The sequence below is a fragment of the Lissotriton helveticus genome, chromosome 6 (genome assembly GCF_964261635.1).
Source record: "Lissotriton helveticus chromosome 6, aLisHel1.1, whole genome shotgun sequence".
Taxonomy (NCBI): Eukaryota; Metazoa; Chordata; class Amphibia; order Caudata; family Salamandridae; genus Lissotriton; species Lissotriton helveticus.
Genome location: NC_136067.1, coordinates 446,569,670 through 446,589,094, shown reverse-complemented (window position 1 = coordinate 446,589,094; position 19,425 = coordinate 446,569,670). Strand labels below are relative to the sequence as shown.

At 41.2% G+C, this 19,425-nt stretch overlaps 1 protein-coding gene across 3 annotated transcripts in view; it reads right to left on the bottom strand.

Annotated features, from left to right (window-relative positions):
- Positions 1 to 19,425, bottom strand: part of SH3YL1 (SH3 and SYLF domain containing 1) — an 898,181-nt gene that overhangs the window by 507,516 nt on the left and 371,240 nt on the right. For all 3 annotated transcript variants that reach the window (XM_078647885.1, XM_078647883.1, XM_078647884.1), the window contains exon 5: positions 6,904 to 7,016. In XM_078647885.1, the coding sequence (XP_078504011.1) occupies positions 6,904 to 7,016 (113 nt within the window). The remainder of the gene's footprint in view (positions 1 to 6,903; positions 7,017 to 19,425) is intronic.

Below are 19,425 nucleotides of genomic sequence, written 5' to 3'. Positions count from 1 at the left end.
CTACGGAACAAATATATGAAGTACCATGCCGAGTTACAGTGACCTTTGACAGGCACCTTTGATGAACAAAAAAATGAGGCTCTTACAGGAAAAGTGGTTTGCAAGAAGTAGGCAGTCTATGTTTGATTTCCTCAGAACATGGCAAAACGAGGCTAAACAGAGCTGAATGAAAGCAGAGAGGGAGGCCTGGAAGGGGAGAATGCAGACATTGACTCCGAAATCTGTAGCGCATGATAGAGAGAAACAGGAGATAGAAATTGAATGTGAAGATAGGAGGTTTCGACTGAATATTGATGAATCCTATGTAGCCAGAGAGGAAAATGATGCTTTTGTGGAAGAATTGCTAGATGCTCGACCTCCACCTCCATATGCCCCGCAGAGGGTATATCCTTCTCTTGCCCCACAGGCACGGCTACCTGGTTCTTCTGTCACTGCTGTTTCTGCTTCTGTTACTGTTGATCAGACTGCCTTGGCCACTGCACCTCCTGTCCTTTCCTTGTCTTCGTCTGTGGCAACTACGACTTAACATTCCTGCAACACCTATTGCTTCAGCATCCCTTTCGCCAGCTCTTACACCCACGACCCAGCCAGCAGCGACGTTAATGCCCACTAACTCTGTTATCACTCCCAGTGTGTTCCTATATTCCCTGATGCTACAGAGTATTGGGACACTGCTACGTGGCCCGGAGGATAGAGACTAGACTAAATTTAGGGAACGATTGGCGCAAACTTTGGTGCGATCTGATGTGGGAGATGCAGAGAAAAAGGTGGTGGCTAATCAGGCTGCGCAGTGGGCTCCTTACCCCATTTACAGTGTGTAAGATGTGTGAAGTGTGATGAAAGATTATGAGCCTTTTGTACAACAGCATGCCCTTAAACACATGTGGGCTACTTTGATTGGGCTTTGGGAGCAGTGTTTCAATGATGCAGCACCACAGATTATCTATAATATTAAGGATCATGTATACATTGCAGATCTGGCGCCTGGTCAACTTTTTGGTAATGTTGCGACGTTGGTTGCTTATCAGAGTAGGCTGCTTGAGAAGAGCCCGAAGAGGGTATCTCAGTTTCCGATGAGGAGGTCCACCCCATATATCACCCTGAAATACCAGAGATATGAGATCAGCACGATGTTGTTACTAGACCAGGGGAAGCGGCCCATTTCCAAGAACAGTGGGTTTATACTCCATGGAAAAGGAGTGAGGTATTGTCACTTAAGACTCAGTTGCCGGACCCTAGGAAAAATCCTACTGCATATTAAAAAGAATTGACTGAGGCCACTATTAGACAGTAATGAAGCTGGGGGATATTGAAATTTTCTATGGCTTGCTGGTTCCAGTTGATATTTGGAAATAGGTACATGCACAGGATCAAATTAAAGTATGGGACCAGGAGAGGAAGCCTGGTGAGAAGCTTAAGGCAGAGATACTTGCCTTGCCAGGCTGAATTCTCATGTATATGCAGTCTCTTATTCCGCCCAGAAAGATTGATTGGGACAAGCCATTGGCTTGTCGTCAGAGGAAAGAGGAGTGTGTGTCTGATTTTTTCACCCGGTTTGAAAGTGTTTCTGGATTATAGTGCACAGGACTTGTCGATTGAAGGTGGTGTGCGTTTGTTTGTTAGTAGATTTGTTTCAAACCTGCTGCCAGGGATGGTGACTCGAATACAGGCTTCCAAAAGCACCTGGTCCACCTCTTCTCCTTCTGTTATTTTGAATATGGCGCAGTATTATGAAGACAGGGGAAATGAGGATAAGGAGAAGATGGAGAAAAAGCAGAACGATATGAAGACGAAGGTGTTGTTGCAACAGGCTTCTCGAGGGAATGGTAGAGGACGTGGTGGTGGGGTCCGACAGCTTCCCCGTACTAGCGGGAATGATACGCCTGTAAGACCGAATCAGTGTGCGTACTGTAAGGAGGAGGATCACTGGCGCAGTGAGTGCCCTGTGCTTCTGCAGAAGGTGGTGGTCAAAAGAGGGCGGGGGTCTCATGAATGGGGTCGTCGAGATGACTGTCATGACAGAGGTCAGGCCGTTGGGACATCACAGGATCGTACTGTTCAGAACTACTTTGACGAACCTCGGGGCAAACTGTATTATGATGACTACGATACGGTGGAGGTGACTGGAATGTCTCTGAGCTAGGACAGCTGGGGACAGGGTGAGGGACCAGTTTTGATGCCTGTAGACCAGTGAGGTCCGTACATTAGTGCGGATGTGCGTGGTTCGAATAAGGAGATTTTGGTGGATACAGGTGCAACAAACATCTCTATTTCTTTTCCTTGGTCCCTGGGGCGGCTCTGTCTGGCCATAATAATGTTTTGGTAGGATTTGCTGGTGTACCGGTTATTAGCCCGGTTTCAAAACCCCTTGCATTGACTATTGGTCCTTTCACTGTGAATTCGCCATGCTTGTTGACGTCCAATTGTGGAGAGAATTTGATGGGTTTGGACTTGTTGGAGAAATTGCATGCTGAGATTTACTGCTCAACAGCCGGTGTCTATATGACAATAGGTCCTGATGTGGTGTGCTCGAAGCAGTGTCTGTCGAACGATGTGCCCCTCCCTGCTGAATTTAAAAATGTGCCACCCACACTGTGGGCGACACATGTGAGTTTGTTGCAGCTATAGCCTGTTTCGATACGAGTCAATGAAGGTGCTATTTTACCCTGTATTCCTCAGTATAAGATACCAACGCCAGGTGAGTGAGCTTTGATACAAATTGTGCAAGACTTGATTGAGAAAGGAGTGTTTGAGGAGACGACTGATAATGTTTGTAACAGCCCTATACTTCCGATCCTAAAATGGACACCTTCGGGTCCATCTGAGTATCAGGAAGATGTTTATCGTTTTGTGATTGATTTGCGTGACGTTAACCTAATAGTGAATCCTCAGTTTCCAGTGGTCCCTGATATTACGACTCTCTTGACAAGGACTCCTTCTGCCAAATTATTTTCTGTCATTAACTTGAAGAATGCATTCTTCAGTATTTTCATTCATCCTGATAGCAGAATTCTGTTCGGGTTCACCCTCGCTGGCAGATGCTTTAGGTTCGGTCATGCTCCTCAAGGCTATACAGAGAGTCAGAGTATCTATAGTCGGGCATTGAAAGGTCAGCTTGTTTCCTTGTCACTCCCCACAGGTAATGTATTGCTTCAATATGTGGATGACTTCCTCATCGCCTCGGATACAGGACAAGGGTGCAGAGAAAGTACCTTTAAATTGCTGCTACACTTAGCTCAACATACAGGGTCTCTTTCCAAATGTCAGTATTGTCGACAGGAGGTAGGAGACTGTCCCCTGAGCGCATCAGTACCATTGTTAAAATGTCTGTCCCGCAAACCGAAAGATGTGCGTGCTTTCATAGGTATCACTTCCTTTTCCAGGCCGTGGATACCTGGCTACTCGCTTCTTATTAAGCTCCTGCTTGCGCGAACACTATAGGATGTTCATAAGCCCCTGCCTTGGACGCCAGAGTGTCAGCAGTCTTTTGAGCAATTAAAAACCGCGTTTTGCTCAGCTCCAGTGCTTGGTACCCCGAATTACGCAAAATGCTTTGTATTGTAGGTCCATGAGTTGGGTGGTTGTGCATTTTCTGTTTTAACACAAAAATTTGGAGATAAGCAAAGTCTGTGTGATTATTTCTCTGCTGTGCTTGATCCTGTCGCCGAGCCCTCCCGAGCTGTCTAAGAGTGGTCGCGGCTGTGGACGTCTCAATAAGACAATCGGCAGAACTTTTACTCAATACGGACCTCGCAGTTATGGTACTCCATGCTGTGGATACACTTTTGAATAAGACAAGGACAGAGCACCTCACCAGCGCAGGTCTGACAGGTTACGAGCGAACGCTCTTTCAAAGGCACATTACGATCAAACGCTGTGCACTTTGAATCCAGCCACGTTATTACCCCTCCCTCCTGAGAATGAGGAGATTGACAGATATGATTGTATCTTCCGGACAGAAGAGACGAAAGGACAGGTAGATCTGACGGATGTTTCTTTATCTGACCCCCAAGCGGAAATATAGGTCGATGGCTCTTGCTTTAAGTTACTAGATGGCACTACAAATGCCGCATACGCAATTACAACACTGGGCGCGGTTGTTGAGAGATCACAAGTTCCCCATCAGTCGGCCCAAGTTGCAGAGCTAATCGCCCTTATTCAAGCCTGAGTTGAGTGAGGGACTGGTCGTTAATATTTATACGGACAGCCAGTATGCCTTCGGAGTCGCCCATAATTTTGGGCGGCTCTGGGCACGGTGACATACATTCAGCATGGTCCTCTTATACATATGCTTCTGTCCGCTTTGACGATCCCTGAGAAAGTGGCCATAGTGAAGTGCAGCGCCCATAGGAAAATGACTGACTGTGGGTAAGGGGAATGCTTTTGCAGATCAAACAGCTAAGGAAACAGCCCAATCAAAGAAGAAAAGAATGTTTGTAGCAGGTCCCGTCAGGTGAGTGCCTGAGTTCTCCATGTTTGAGGATACACTAGAAAATGTGAGGGAGATACAGAGTGAGGCCACTGTGGAGGAATTAGCGGTGTGGCAACAAAGTACAGCAAATACGAATGATGAAGGATGTTGGATTGACAAGTCGGGGAAGCATGGATGGATGTTGCCAGATGCATATGTTCTTCCTGTAGTCACTATGGCCCACGGGCCAGCTCATATCAGTGCTAATGGTATTTGCAAGTTGTTAGACCTTGTATGGCGAAATGACAATATCTCAAAGACAGCTGCACATTTAGTAAAATACTACATGGTGTGCATGATGTACAATCCTGGCAAGGGTACCCCTACATCACCTGGTAATTTTGCACTTACCACTTTCCCTTTTTAGATCCTTCAATTGGACTTAATTGAAATGGATGCAGTCAATAATTTTAAGTATGTGTTGGTGGTTGTTTGTGCGTTCAGTAAATGGGTTGAAGCTTACCCCACTAAAGAGAATACAGCCATTGCTACTGCAAAGATACTCCTGAAGGAGTTCTTTCCTCGTTTCTGCTTGCCCCGTTTGATCTGGAGTGATAACGGAAGTCATTTCAATGCCAAGGTTATTCAGCTAGTTTGCGAGGGACTACATATTAGGCAGAAGTTCCATGCTGCGAATCATCCCCAGTCAACAGGTTTGGTTGAGAAGTATAACGGTACTCTCAAACTGAAATTGCCAAAGATCCAGGAGACCACAGGGTCGCAAAGGTCAGATGCTTTGCCGCTAGCTCTTTTGTCCACAAGAACAGCAGCATATTCTAGGACAGGATTGTCACACTACGAGTACGTGTTCGGACGCCCGGCGAATGTCTGTTGCGTCCGCGTAGAATCTCAGATATTGATTATCCTTTGTTGACAGATTACTTTTATGAGTTAACTAAAAGTCTGCATTCTATTCACCAACAGATCCACAAGTCCCTTCCACCTATACCAGGAGGGCCTGGTCATACATCCATCCGGAGGACTGGGTGTTACTAAAGAATTTTCTGTGGAAAAATAGCCTGGAGCCCAGTTGGAAGGGGCCAGGGTTGGTCCTCCTCACTACCAGGACAGCTGTGAAAGTCGCTGGCCTAAAGAACTGGATCCACTCAGGCAACTGCCGCAAAGTACCCTTGCCCTTACCCTATGACGAATGGGTGAAGGATGGTATCAGGGAAGCTGAGGGTGAGAAGATACCTCAGTTTATCCCCTTCAGGGACACGCAGCTTATAAGGACCCAAACTGATGCTGAAAACAACATACTTAATGCAGCAGTCATCCCCCCCCCCCGAGATCAGAGGCCTTAAAGAGCCCCTTTTTGTTGATCCCTCTGTGCCTTATTATCTAAGTGCTCTCATCCCTAAACCGAAAAAGTCAGCTCATGCCACAAGTGCTGCCATCATGTTGCAAAAAGCCATTGCCAACATGATGCAGATTGACGAGGGAATTTTTGGATCTGTATCATCCCTTGCAATGTCTATTCACGATACTGAGTATATGGATAGTTCTGAGTGTTGATGTCCTTTGTTCCTCTGCATATGACATCTTTTCCACCACAATTCGAAAATGTTTAACAAATGCTAACAGGAGGGTCTGATGAAATTAAAATGTTTTGCTGTTTTGTTCGTTCTCTGTTCCCATGTTAGGTTAGCATTTGCAGCACCATTTTAGATTTAGTCACCATTTTTAATCAGGACATCAGCTATGTATTCCCTGACTCGAGAAGCAGGCTGTGCAAATGTTCCTTTCTCCAAGGTTAAGCCTCGCTCTGCTAATGAATACACTGTTCTTACTAATGCGTTCCTTTCCCATAGATAACGGCTTTCTCACACTAGTCTAGTAGCAGACACGAACAGCATGACTTTGCTCCAGAGATAATGAGTCGAGGCTCGTCTTACTGTACTTCTTTATTTTAGCTGCACCTGCTAGTAGATTTCCATTAGGGGCAGGACATTCTTGGTTCAGAAAACATACATAATGAATCTGTTTGCTGAAGTCAGTCCGTCTGCAGCAATCTCAGGAGGCTGGTCAGACTGGACTCCGCTCGATTGCACCTGAATAAAATTACTTGGTTTGTATTCTCTACTGTCTGACCGATTCTTCATTTGTATGGAAGGCTGAGAGGTGGTTGCGAGTGACCCGGGTGACCCTAATCGGGTCACTTCCTTCACCTGTATGGTTGTGAAAAATGAAGGCTGGTCACTAATGTGTAGTACCATTACATACTTCTGCATTTATGTAACATCTCCAAAAACTGTTTCACCCCTTTTTTCCACGACTAGGAGATAAAACAAAACAGGTGGGCCTTCTAGCTAAATGTTAATTCTGAAACAAAGTATCATTTTCTTATGATCTACTTAAAAAAACCCACACATATTAATCAAAAATTTAGACGCACTAAAAACAACGACTAACACATTTAGAAAAATACATACCTTCCTAAGGGTCCAAGAGCCACAGTAAAATTACCTCCAAGCGTAAGGTTTCCACCTTTTGCAAAAGCAGAAACTGCTCTTTCTTGATTTAAAATGATCACTAAATCAGAGACCTGAAAGGAATTAAAAATATGAGATTTATTGTGTCATTTTAATATCGCCTTACTTTTCTGTGTGCAAGCAGTGAAAGAAAAAAAGTGAATATTAAACTTATTTGACACGTCATTTGGAATACTGTTGATATATTGAGTAGAAATCACAGCTATGAAATGCATTTCCACATTCATTCCAAGTAAAAGGGATAGTATGAATTTCCCCTTTCATACTAGACTGCCTCAAGCACACATTGTATTCATTTATTTCCAGTTTGTTTTATAGTGCATCTATACCCAGAAAGGCACAAGTGTATTTTATAGGTAACCAAATCTAATACAACACAAGAGAAAAGGTATTAGGAAGGGGACACAAAAATAAACTAAAGACATCTAGATAGAGGATATAAGGTACTGCTGCAACAAGTAGATTTTCAGCAGTGTTTTCAAGGTGTTTAAATCTGAGTAAAACAATGATTTGGCGCCATTTCAGGACTTCAGACAGCTGTTTTTTTTAGGATAAAGTTCTACTTTGATGTACTATCTGTCCTCCAGAAATGGTAAAAAGTGTGACTGGACAGTGAGAAGTACCTAGGTGAAAGGCTTTGCGAGTCATGTCAAACAGATGATTCTTCAGCAGTGGTTTTACTTTGATGGGCAGCCAATGAAGTTCATTTAGTACCAGGGATAGGTATTTGAATTTTCTGTTCAAAGAAATCAACCAAACTGTGGTGTGCAAGATTGCCTTGGTGAGAAACGGGCAGGATTATGGGACCCCTGCAATGACTGTGGTGCCACAGTCCAGGCAAGAGATGATCGCAACATGGGCCACATTTCTCAGTTGTTGAGGAGACATTTCTCAGAGCATGAAGGAAGAAATACAGGGCGGATACAATATATTGAATCGGAATCTGAGTATTGTCAATAATTAAACCTAACGTTTTACCGAAAGAGACAGGGTCCAAAGAAAGTCATCAAAAGAATTAATTCAGAAGAGCACTGTCTACTCTTTTTTTTGTGGTTATGTGTATGGGGATTTAGTAGAACAAAGTTGTTTGACATCCATACTTTATTGAGGCAAGGCTTCTGTGTGAATATCATTCAGAAAAGTTCCTAAACAGAGTTGCGTTTCATCAGCTCATTTATGCATGCCAAAATCAGTCTTATATAAAAGGTTCCACGTAGAGGCTGAACAGTAATGGAGTCAAAATTAATCTTGAACACCACAGTTCATGTCGAAGATATTTTTTTTTACAAGGTTTACTAGATGGCTGTAGTTGGAGAGATAGGCGTTGAACCAGTTTAGGAAATGGACAATTCTTGTGCAAGTACCCTTAGGAGAAGATGGACTGTCAAGAATGTTGCCCAGAAATTCAGCAATATCAGGAGACACTGCCTTTTTCCATAGTGTAGTAGAAGTTAAATACCTTCCAGGAAGCAGTCTCTGTGCCGAATCCACTTCTCAATCCAGACTGACGCGCAGTAAAACATTGGTTGTTGTGGACATATTTTACTAGCTGTAAGAACCTTCAGTATTATTTCTTTTTTTTTTTTTTGTGAGGAAGTACCCAATACAAGAACATCAAATCAACATTATTGGCTAAATCATTTTCTATATACATTTCATCCAGATTGGCGATATCCCGTTAGCAAGGCATACATGTTAATAATTGATGCACTTCCTGCCCCCAAACAGGTTGGAAATACTTTAGAATTTTCGGATTACCCTTAGAGATACTATGCAAAATTACACACGAAAGTAAAAATATCAACCGATCCTGCCCTAGATTACCTCGAGCTCCAACAGACATTACAGAGTATCTAGCAAGTGGCGACCAAACAACCGCTCTTCCATTCTTTTCTCCCTTACAATAATATATTCTCTATTGATGATACATTGCCAGCAATCTAGATAACCACTACTGACACAAGGGGGGTTCCAGATTCTGCCAAGCTGCCACAATTCATAGTCGCCAACGGCAGAGACAACAAAGATTGGATATGTTTTATGTCTATCCTTCATGCACTGCAACTCTATCCCTAATAACACCCGCTGAAGTGTGATGCTGACTCAAGTATTTAAAATATTACTCAAGAATTTGCACATTGTATTCCTAAACTCTGAATTTCACACAGGACAAAAACATATGTCCAATATCTGTATCGCCATCTCTGACTTGCGGACAATATAAATCCATTCTTTTACCTCAACTTCCCAATTTTCCGGGGATATAACAGATTATACAGCGTAATCTAATGTTGGCTTTTCAACCTAGTACTTAACAATATCTCCTGCCCAAGATTTAAAGACTGCTGAAAATGTAGATAATCAGAAGCTAGCCGCAGTGTCCTGCCCAGTTTCCTTATTTGAAATAGGTAAAGGGGAGAACATGCACAACTTTTCCTCTACAGTTGTCCTCGTATTCAATTTGTCGTGTGTTCAAGGGGTTTCACTCTCTGATCAATGAGTGTGGCATTCCATCACAATGTAGCATCCCCTGATAGGGTCCATCCACCCTAGCACTGCAAGGGCCCCATGATCCTGGGGTTGTTCTGTGTTCAAGTTATCAACAAAAATAGGACACAAAATGTTTGTGTGATTAGGCGATATTTATTCATTATCGGCCATCTTCAAATTTAGTTAATAATATCACTAGATTTTGGCAGTGATATGCAAATCTGATCATACTGTTGGATATAATCATCAATCCCTTCCTCCATCCTGATGCCTTTCTGGTGGATGAGCCCTTCGTCAGGGGATAGCTCTGCCGCAGATCACAAGGCACGCTCACTTCGCACAGCACTTCGTTTGTATTGAAAATAACTCGGTCCCCCAGAACTCTGCAGTGTCAGGATGGCTTCTGGGGGACAGAGTCCCACAACAGAGAAGAAGGAGCAAAGCGTTGCGGGCTCTCAAACGGCCTGAGAAGTGCATCCCGCGCTGCGGGATACAGTCGAGGAAAATGTAGGCGTGCGGTGCTCCTCCCCCTCACTGTGTAAGGATGGCTTCTGGGGGACCGAGTCCCACCACAGAGAAGAAGGAGCAAAGCGTTGTAGGCTCTCAAGCGGCCTGAGAAGTATGTCCATGCAGTGGCATGACTCATGTTTCGACGGCCCTGCCCCCACCTAGTTAGCAGGTAGGCTTTAATGTATAATTGGCACTTTTGGCTAAATATACAGAGTACTGCAGAGAACAGAGGGCTTTGGCATAGTAGGGTATGTAGACAAGTGTCTCTCTCAGTTTATTTAACCTATGGATAAGAGGGTTATAGCAAGCAAAAGGAGATAATGGAAGGAGTACTGAAACTTTTCAGATACTCACCCCCAGTCATAGAACTGGGTTGAACTCATCATCATTCTTAAGCTCACTTCCCCACCCCAGTTTGGGCCAAGCCTTATGCATAGAGTCTTAACCTTGTGCCTCATGGGAAGATTACAGCCCAAACTGCCTGGCCAGGTCATTCCTGGACCAGACACAAGCATCCTGGGACCGGTTTCGGGGTAACATCCCTCATCATAAGAGGTTTATAGGTCTTACTTTGCTCATTGGATGTGCTCATTAATTGGAATCACAGATGGAATATCTGGTGATGCATTTTAATGAAAATAGACTTCGGGGATTGATTAATTACTTACCTGTAATCCTAGTTCTCTTCCAGGGGTATCCTCATCAAAGTCATAAGCATTAGAATATTCCCGCCCATGCGCGGGACCCCGGAAACACTATATTATATGTGCCCCACATATATATATACATATATATATTCACTGAAAAAACCATAGGTTATAGACCATATATAGTTAGGAATTAGCATTTACAAAACCTTGAAAATTCACTGAAAAAACCATAGGTTATACACCATATATAGTTAGGAATTAGCATTTAAAAAACCTTATTTTACTCACACAAAACCATTGAAATTCCATATATAGTTAGTTGTACTAACTATATATCGCGCACCCGCAATCCACTGCTGATCATGTCACATATTACATCATTCATGACATGGTCAGTGACATCACTGATGACATCACTGATGACATCTCAAATGACATCACTGATGACATCACTGATGACATCTCAAATGACATCACTGATGACATCACTGATGACAACATCCAGTGACTGTATGTTTCTATAAAGTTAAAATATGTCTTACATATTTAAGAATGAGTGGATGTATAAATGTCTGGATGAAGGATTTAGTAGGTGCATGACTGACTGTATGAGTGAGTGATTAAATGTGTCTCACTGAGTGCATGGGTTAGTGACTAAAGTGTCTTAATTTGTGCATCATTATGTCTGTTGTTCTGTAAACTGCTGCATGTGTTGATCAGTAGCTATATGATTAACTATATGGGTTACTGATTGATTGTCCAAGTATTTGTATGGGAGACTGAGTGTGTGTGTGGCTGGCTGGGAGGTGTGTGACTCTGTGCAGATCAATGTGTACTTGTATCAATGATTGTATAAGAAGGTAAGTATGTGTTAGTATATGTTTGAAAATGTAAGGTGCTCTATGTTTAACTGTATAGACAAGAAAATGGAAGTGTCATTGATTCTTTACATGACTGACTAGGTGAGTGAGTAACTCCATGGATGAGTGGCAGACTGTGAGTGTCTGTATAGGTGTATGAGTGCATATGATAGTGTTGTAAAGATGAGTGATTGTATGTATGAATGATTGTATGGGTGAATGAGTGAAGGTGTGTGTAGACGTAGGAATCAGTGAGTGCGTATGTAGTAACTAGTATTGGTGTGTCAATGGTTTCAAAAATTATACTCTGTATTTAACACTGGGTGAAACAGAGGTTATTTTAAAGTGTGAGGAGATGCATTGTATTGTCACATGAATGATATCATCAGTGATGTGGTCATTGATGTCAAATGAGATGTCATCAGTGATGTCATCAGTGATGTCATTTGAGATGTCATCAGTGATGTCATTTGAGATGTCATCAGTGATGTCATCAGTGATGTCATTTGACATGTCATCAGTGATGTCATCAGTGATGTCACTGACCATGTCATGAATGATGTAATATGTGACATGATCAGCAGTGGATTGCGGGTGCGCGATATATAGTTAGTACAACTAACTATATATGGAATTTCAATGGTTTTGTGTGAGTAAAATAAGGTTTTTTAAATGCTAATTCCTAACTATATATGGTGTATAACCTATGGTTTTTTCAGTGAATTTTCAAGGTTTTGTAAATGCTAATTCCTAACTATATATGGTCTATAACCTATGGTTTTTTCAGTGAATGTCATTGGTTTTTTAAAAGCTAATATCTATAGCTGTAAAATGTATTCTTTAAATTCAAAAATATATTTTATATGTTTATTAATAATTTTTTTTTAAATATTTTTTTTGTTTCGCTCCCGGTCTGCGAACCGGAAAGCTTTCCGTTAGCTCAAATTGATGCCGCGACCCGGTCCGCGAACCGGTAAGAAATCAACATCATGACGCGTCGCGAAAGCGCGACGTATCGCGTTGCCGCGTAATGCGTCTTATGACGTACCGCGTTAGCGCACCCGGAAGTGCCCCGGGGCGCGGACCGAGGCGCGAAACGCAGCTCCCCGGAAGCGATCCGCGGCGCGTCGCTAAAGCGCGACGTATCGCGTTGCCGCGTAATGCGTCTTGTGACGTACCGCGTTAGCGCACCCGGAAGTGCTCCGGGGCGCGGACCGGAGCGCGTAACGTAAGCATAACAGGTCATGTGACTTGTTAATAACACTTTTCATTGGTTCATTTCACTTTTGGTTTCATAATCATGTAAGGCTAGGTCAGGTGACCTAAAAATAACACTTTTCATTGGTTGAGAACTATTGTTTTTCCCAAATGATGAAAACCCCTCCTTCTTTCCTCACTCTGACTTTCATCATTGTGAGAGGAAGACCTTTATTAATACTTCAGAAATGGCTTCAGTAGTTGCTTCAGCTGGTGCACCCCCACCACCACCTCCACCTCCTCATGGGAAGAGAGGACCACCTCCCCAGGTCATGACCAACACAGAGGAGGAAGAGGAAGAAATGGAGGAAGAGGAGGGAGAAGAACCACAGTTCTTGGAAGAGGTGCCCCGGGTTTCCCATAAGAAAGCCAGTTTCATCTGGCAGTTTTATTCAATCCCTCCTGGCCAAAAAAAAGTGAATGCGAGGTATGTCACCTGCCTCATCTGCAAAGATAAATTATCAAGAGGGACGGATAAGAAGTATAGTTATGGGAACTATACTATGCATAGGCACATGACCAGGAAGCATCCACTTAATTACAGCCGGGCGGAAATACGGGATTTGGAGGAAAATCCAACATCAACTCCTGTGGCCAGATCAAGATCGTCAATTTCATTGACACCAGCAGAGGCACGGGAAACTGTGCTACACATACAAGAGAATTTTGGCCACATGAAACATACTTGTATGCACTGTGGTGCGTTGATAGCATGTGGTAATACGAGTATAAATGCTATCAACCTGGCTTATGAACATCATAATTGCCCTAACCGCCCCCAGTAATTATTTTTTTGCTCCTGTTGAGCCCTTTTCAATGCCTGTTTTTTGTTGTTTCCCCCCCCAAAAAAACAAAAAAATATATAAAATCGTTCAAAAAATACAAAAAATACAAAAAATGTTCAAAAAATAAAAAAAAAATATAAAACAAAAATATTTTAAAAAAAAGTTCTTTTCAGAACTACCTCCCCTTTCAAAAAAAATTGCTAGAATGTTTAGCACTCTGGCAAGCTCTATTTCTTTTGGTTCGCTTCCCGGTTAGCTTCCCGGTACGCGGACCGGGAGCTAACCAAAAAAAGAGTAAGTATAAGGAAAGTAAACAGAGTGATGTTAAAAGAAAGACAGCTATAGGGAGTAAAGAAGAGATACTGTTTAATAGATCTATTTACCGAAGAAAAGACGGAAGAGGGTATAATTGTGAAAAACAAAATAGATAAGGAAGTGAAAGAAAAAAAAAGAGAGTAGAACAATAACAAAGAAGAGTTTCTTGGAGAATGTGAGTGAATGTTCAAAATAAGATTAAAAGGACATAAAGGTGTCCCCACAAAGAATGGACCGATGATCAACGTCCAGTGACAAGAGTCATCACCCAAGTGGAATCTAGTAATTTTTGTTTTTAACACAGCATGCCATCAATTGGGCGGAAAAGGTAAAGTTACAATGTTGTATCTTCAATTTCTTGTGGGAGATTCAATGTTTTTACAGATCCCTAGGAACACACTCACATTGCTTGTAATAGTCTAATACACATTTAAAAGTGAACTTCAAACTAATAGAGTTCAATTTCTAGAGGAAAAACTGTTGTCTATCAACACAACATGCATAAATTCAAAGAAGAGAGAGATGTATTTTCCACACTATGTCTTGTAAAAATATATATTTGCACTTTATTACATCACATTTATTTTACAATTTTACAATGTTAAAATCACATGATCACACATTTAAAAAATTCCTCTTTTTATAAAAACAAAGAATCAAAACAGTCGACGCGGCGTTTCGGTAATTTTTGATGGTAGACCTTCCTCAGGACTGATTCTAAATCAATTTAAAAAAAAACATAGTGTTACCATACTTTTATGGGTAAAGGAAAAACATACATCTCTATTATCCTAAAATCTTGTCATAACTGTATTTACATATTGCTTAACATACTGTGGTCTCTTCTCATTTATTCTGTACTGTTTTAGAACAATATGATGTACATTTTATGTACTTCGTATTTCCTCATCAAGTTATCTATTCAACACATCAACATTCTATAGCCCTATTCATGTTCCTATTACAAAACTAGCAGAGTTTACCTTTTCCTTGGACATCATGCCCACTGCTGTTAACATTTTACTAACCCATGGTATATAAAGATCTAGTGCTCTTAAATACCTTATTCATTGAAGATGTTATTCCTTCAATCAATGGTCATATTGCCTTCCCATGTATCAATTGTGGGTTTCGGGATCATAGACCGTGTTGCACCAGGTAAGATTATACTGTTCCTGTGCAGGGTAAACAATATCTATATTTGATTGTTGCATGACGTTATCTAATTTAGTCAAGTTACTGTTTTTATACTTTATGATATAAACAAGTCTACCTCTATAGTAGGGGAGATTTACTCAAACTTCCATGAAGTAGTTGGTTTTCCCCTCCATTCTTCCACACAGCACGTATATTTCTGTTGAGTAGGAAAAAGTTGTATATATATGTAAACTAACACTCAGTTTTTAGCCTATTAATTTGCTTCTAGTAAGATTATTCACATCTCTGATCTCATAATGTACCTGGTTTCGTTATTTAGTTTGCCGTATCTTTGACTACCAGGAGGAGCCACCGTTTTCAAATTACCGGTTGCTGTCTCTTTCCCTTTATGATTTGGGTGTTTGAGTACGGGTTCAGGTTCAGTGCAAGGGTCCGTTTTAAATTCGGTCCGTTTTCATGCTCTAAACAAAATAGAAAGCAGATGACCATCAGTAAGCTATTATTTATGCATATTGGGTCGTTACCATCATGATCTGGTCTTTTTGTTCTATTAAGGTTCCCCATGTATACAGGGTTCTTGGGGTTTATCTATCGCCTCCCCTTGTTTTACGCCAAACCTTTCGGGCCATTCCTCACTGTTATTGTTAAAAAAGTTTTACCCGATACACCTGATCACTCGGGGGGCCGCTCTTCACAATATTGCATAACATGGCTTAGTTCTATCACTCACCCAGAGCCTTGGAATCGGCCTCCCTGCTCCTTTCTCTCCTGGCAGTCCGTCCGTGTGATATACAGTCAGCTTATCCTGCGTTTGGAAGACGCCGACTTTGGATTCTAATCGTCATTTTATACAAGGCCCTCTCTCATTGGTCTGTCGTGTACTATTCCCTCATTGGTTGGAGACTAGCCAATCATCTCGCTGTTGCTATAGCGATTTAACGCGTTCACAGTGCCGCGTTGTTTTAACCTCCGCTCTCACATTCTCGCGGACTCGCTCTCATTGGTGCCTCTCTAGTCTCTCATTGGAGAAATAATATCCAATCACCTAGATGTTACTATGGCGATTTAACGCGTTTTAAGTTCAGGACCGCGTTTATTTCAAACGGGAATGTGAATCCACGCTGGAAAAGGCTCCTCACAATATTACAAACATCATTACACCATTCTAGCATTGTAATGAGGCCACTCCCACCGCGCAATCACATCCCTTCTCCGCCTCTATTCCTTGATGGGGTACACGGGAATACAGTTGTCATATAGTCCACATCACTTTACATTATTGGGGGGATTATTCTCAGGCTAGTACTCAGTATGCCCTAGAGTGGTTCTCATCTAATAATCCTTTCCCAATCCTCTCTGGAGTTTAGTCCACATCTGACACTATTAAGCGTGGACATAAAGAATTGTTCCCTACGTTTCCTTTTATTGTCCTGGTTGCCGCCTCTGATGTTACTCGTTATTTTCTCCAGACCACACCATTTCAGATCATTAATCTTATGGTTGGCCGCTCTCCAATGTTCCGTAAGGGGTGCACCTACTTTGTTCGTTCTTAGGGCTGAACGATGCTCATTAAGACGAATCCTAAATTCTCTCGATGTTTCCCCTACATAATATTTTCGGCAGGGACATTGAATAAGATAAATGGCATTCTTTGTTCTGCAAAATAAGATGAAAACATGGGGAATAACAGAGAGAAAAAATAGAAAAATAGAAAATAGAAAACAAAAAATAACAGAAAAAGATTAATTGAAACAGCAAAGAAATGTAAGTAACATAGAGCCATATCATCAACATAGGCAATACAAGTTTTGCAGCTTTTATTGGCAGAAATGTGTCGCTAAAGCCGCTTTTGCGGCAGAAAACTGCCGCTAAAACCACTTTTGCACCAGTTTTCTGCCAATAAAAACAGCAATAATTTTATTGGCTGTGTTCATAATATGCCCCTTAGTGTGCTTCAACTACACAGAGAAAGCATTATGAACAAATAGTGATAGAGTGATCAGTCAAAGACACTAAGAGTAATAGAGACGGAGTGAGTGAACAAGAGTGAGGAACTATGAGAAGAGAGGGACTGAGAAAAAGAGTGGAAGGAGTTGAGTAAGTAGGTAATAGAGAAAGGAATGAGGGAAGTAGCAAAGGCAGGAAACTGAGGGTTAAAGAAATGAAGCAGTGGAACTAATAGAAGTTAAATGTGATAGAAATGTAACGAAAAGAGTACAAAACATTTACCTTATAATGGTCGTTAAATTACTCACTTTTTGTTTTTATACTTTCAATCTGTGAAAGAGAACAAACATTTGAAAAATATTAAAACATGTATTTAAAAATTACAAAAGACAAGGGAAAAGATTGAAGGACAAACAGTTTTTCAACAACTTTGACACTTACAGAAGCTTCTGCTTCTCCAGGCCCCCTACACAGTCCTAAAGATATACATTTTAAACTAACAGTATCTTGATGCAGATGAAGTGAGGCCTATCTTAAAACATGGTGCATCTTTTGCATTGCTGTTGTCTCAGAAAAGTGTCGCAAGACACTAAAATTTTAAATGATTGCTTCAGGATGCCAATAAGATGTGTCCTATCCAGAGGTTTGTTTGAGGTGAGGCCTACTCAGGGTTGCAGATGAAATTTCGAGTTGTTGAAGAGAATAGAGGACATAATACATGTGAAGGTCTACCAATGAAGTGAGTCATGTCCACTGCACTCTTGAACAAAGTCCAAACCTCCTATGTTTCCCTGGACAGACCTAAACTTGATCTGCACAATGTGATTTGTAATGATATGAAACACAGGTGATGTAATTGAAATACGTGCAATTTCTTTTGCTCATTTCACAATCACATCACTTGTGTTTCCTTTGCTTAGGTATCTCATTGTGCAGATGTAGTCCAGCATATGAAAGAGTACGCAGAAGTGCAGCACTGCATGCAACAACTTTGACACTTACAGAAGCCTCACCTTCTCCATGCCTCCTACACAGTTCTACATATACATCATAAATGCAAACAGTACAGAATTAATTATACATGTTAAATGGTTTATTTTTGCTGTTCTCAGAATGTATCAAAATTCACTAAAAACAGTGACTTGAAGGTATTCATCATATAACAGCGGGGAAAAAAACCCACAATCAAAATGATTGTGTTTAAAAAACCCATACAACATAACAAATCAGAATTCAGAACTCCTTAAAGTTAACTTACTTTCCATGACGTCAAAGGATGTCCTATGAACAGCTTACACTCTGTTGTGCTGTTATTACTTTCAGGCCGCCACTTTCTGAAAGAAAACCTCCATCGTTTTTAAAAACATGTTACATGCAATAAATGACTTCTTGCTCTCTACCACAAGTTTCCACAAAGCCAAATCTTGTCAGAGCCATTTATAACTCTTGGATTTCTTGTAAGCCAATCCCGTCATTTGGCATTTCTGCAACTTTCAGAATTAAAATGTTGAAGATCATTTTCACAATCCTGGAATAGTAATATCTTCCCCTTCTTGCTCAGTCATGTTCTACATTTCCTATGACACTGATACTGCTTACTATGAAGCAGACTTACACTACCTCTATGACTACTACAATTATTTAATTCTCTACATCACTTTTAATCACAAAGCAATGTAAAACAGTAGACAGCATTGCAGACTTACATTCCCTCTACTCTATGTTTTGATTGGCTGCTTCAATTAGCTTATAAAAAGAAATAGTTTTTCTGAACTCATTCAAAGTGCACTTATTTCTCCATGACGTCCAGTCTTATGGTTAGAAGTTATGTCTCTGAACTACACTTATCCTCAAGGCCAAATCGTGTAGGAGCCATTAGAACTTCTTGAAATTCCACAGAGCACATCCCGAGATTCTTTCCCTAAAATTTTGGTTTTAAAAACACCAGGTAAGAGTTTTTAAGGTCATACGGCAATTTTTTTTTGAAAATTAAAACAGAATCATTGCAAAATGACCAGCCATTTCTAGACTTTAAATAAGCTGTGTAATGTCCTGATGTTATTGAAGGACCGTCATGATATATAATTGCTGCAGTTACAAAAGTCCTTCCTGATATTGACAACTGCGAAGCCACAAAATTTTTAATTAAAGTTGTCAATTTTGTTCCATCAGGCCTACATCGTTGGAACATTAAAATGACATACTGGCCATATGTTCGTATAAATAATGTGGACATCATTTCAGATTTACATTGGCTACACTCCATGTTGTGATCAGCTGCTTTTACTAGCTTATTAAAGGAGACTGATTTACTGTCTGGCAAAGTTAAATATATAAATCTTTCTGAGTCTACACTAGTAGTACTTGATACCATACAGTTCTCGCAGTCATGCTGCCATTGATAAGAAAGCCCAAACAGCTGATCTACATCTACACCTTCAGCATGCAATACATCAAGCATATACATTAAAAACTCCTGACAATCTTGCT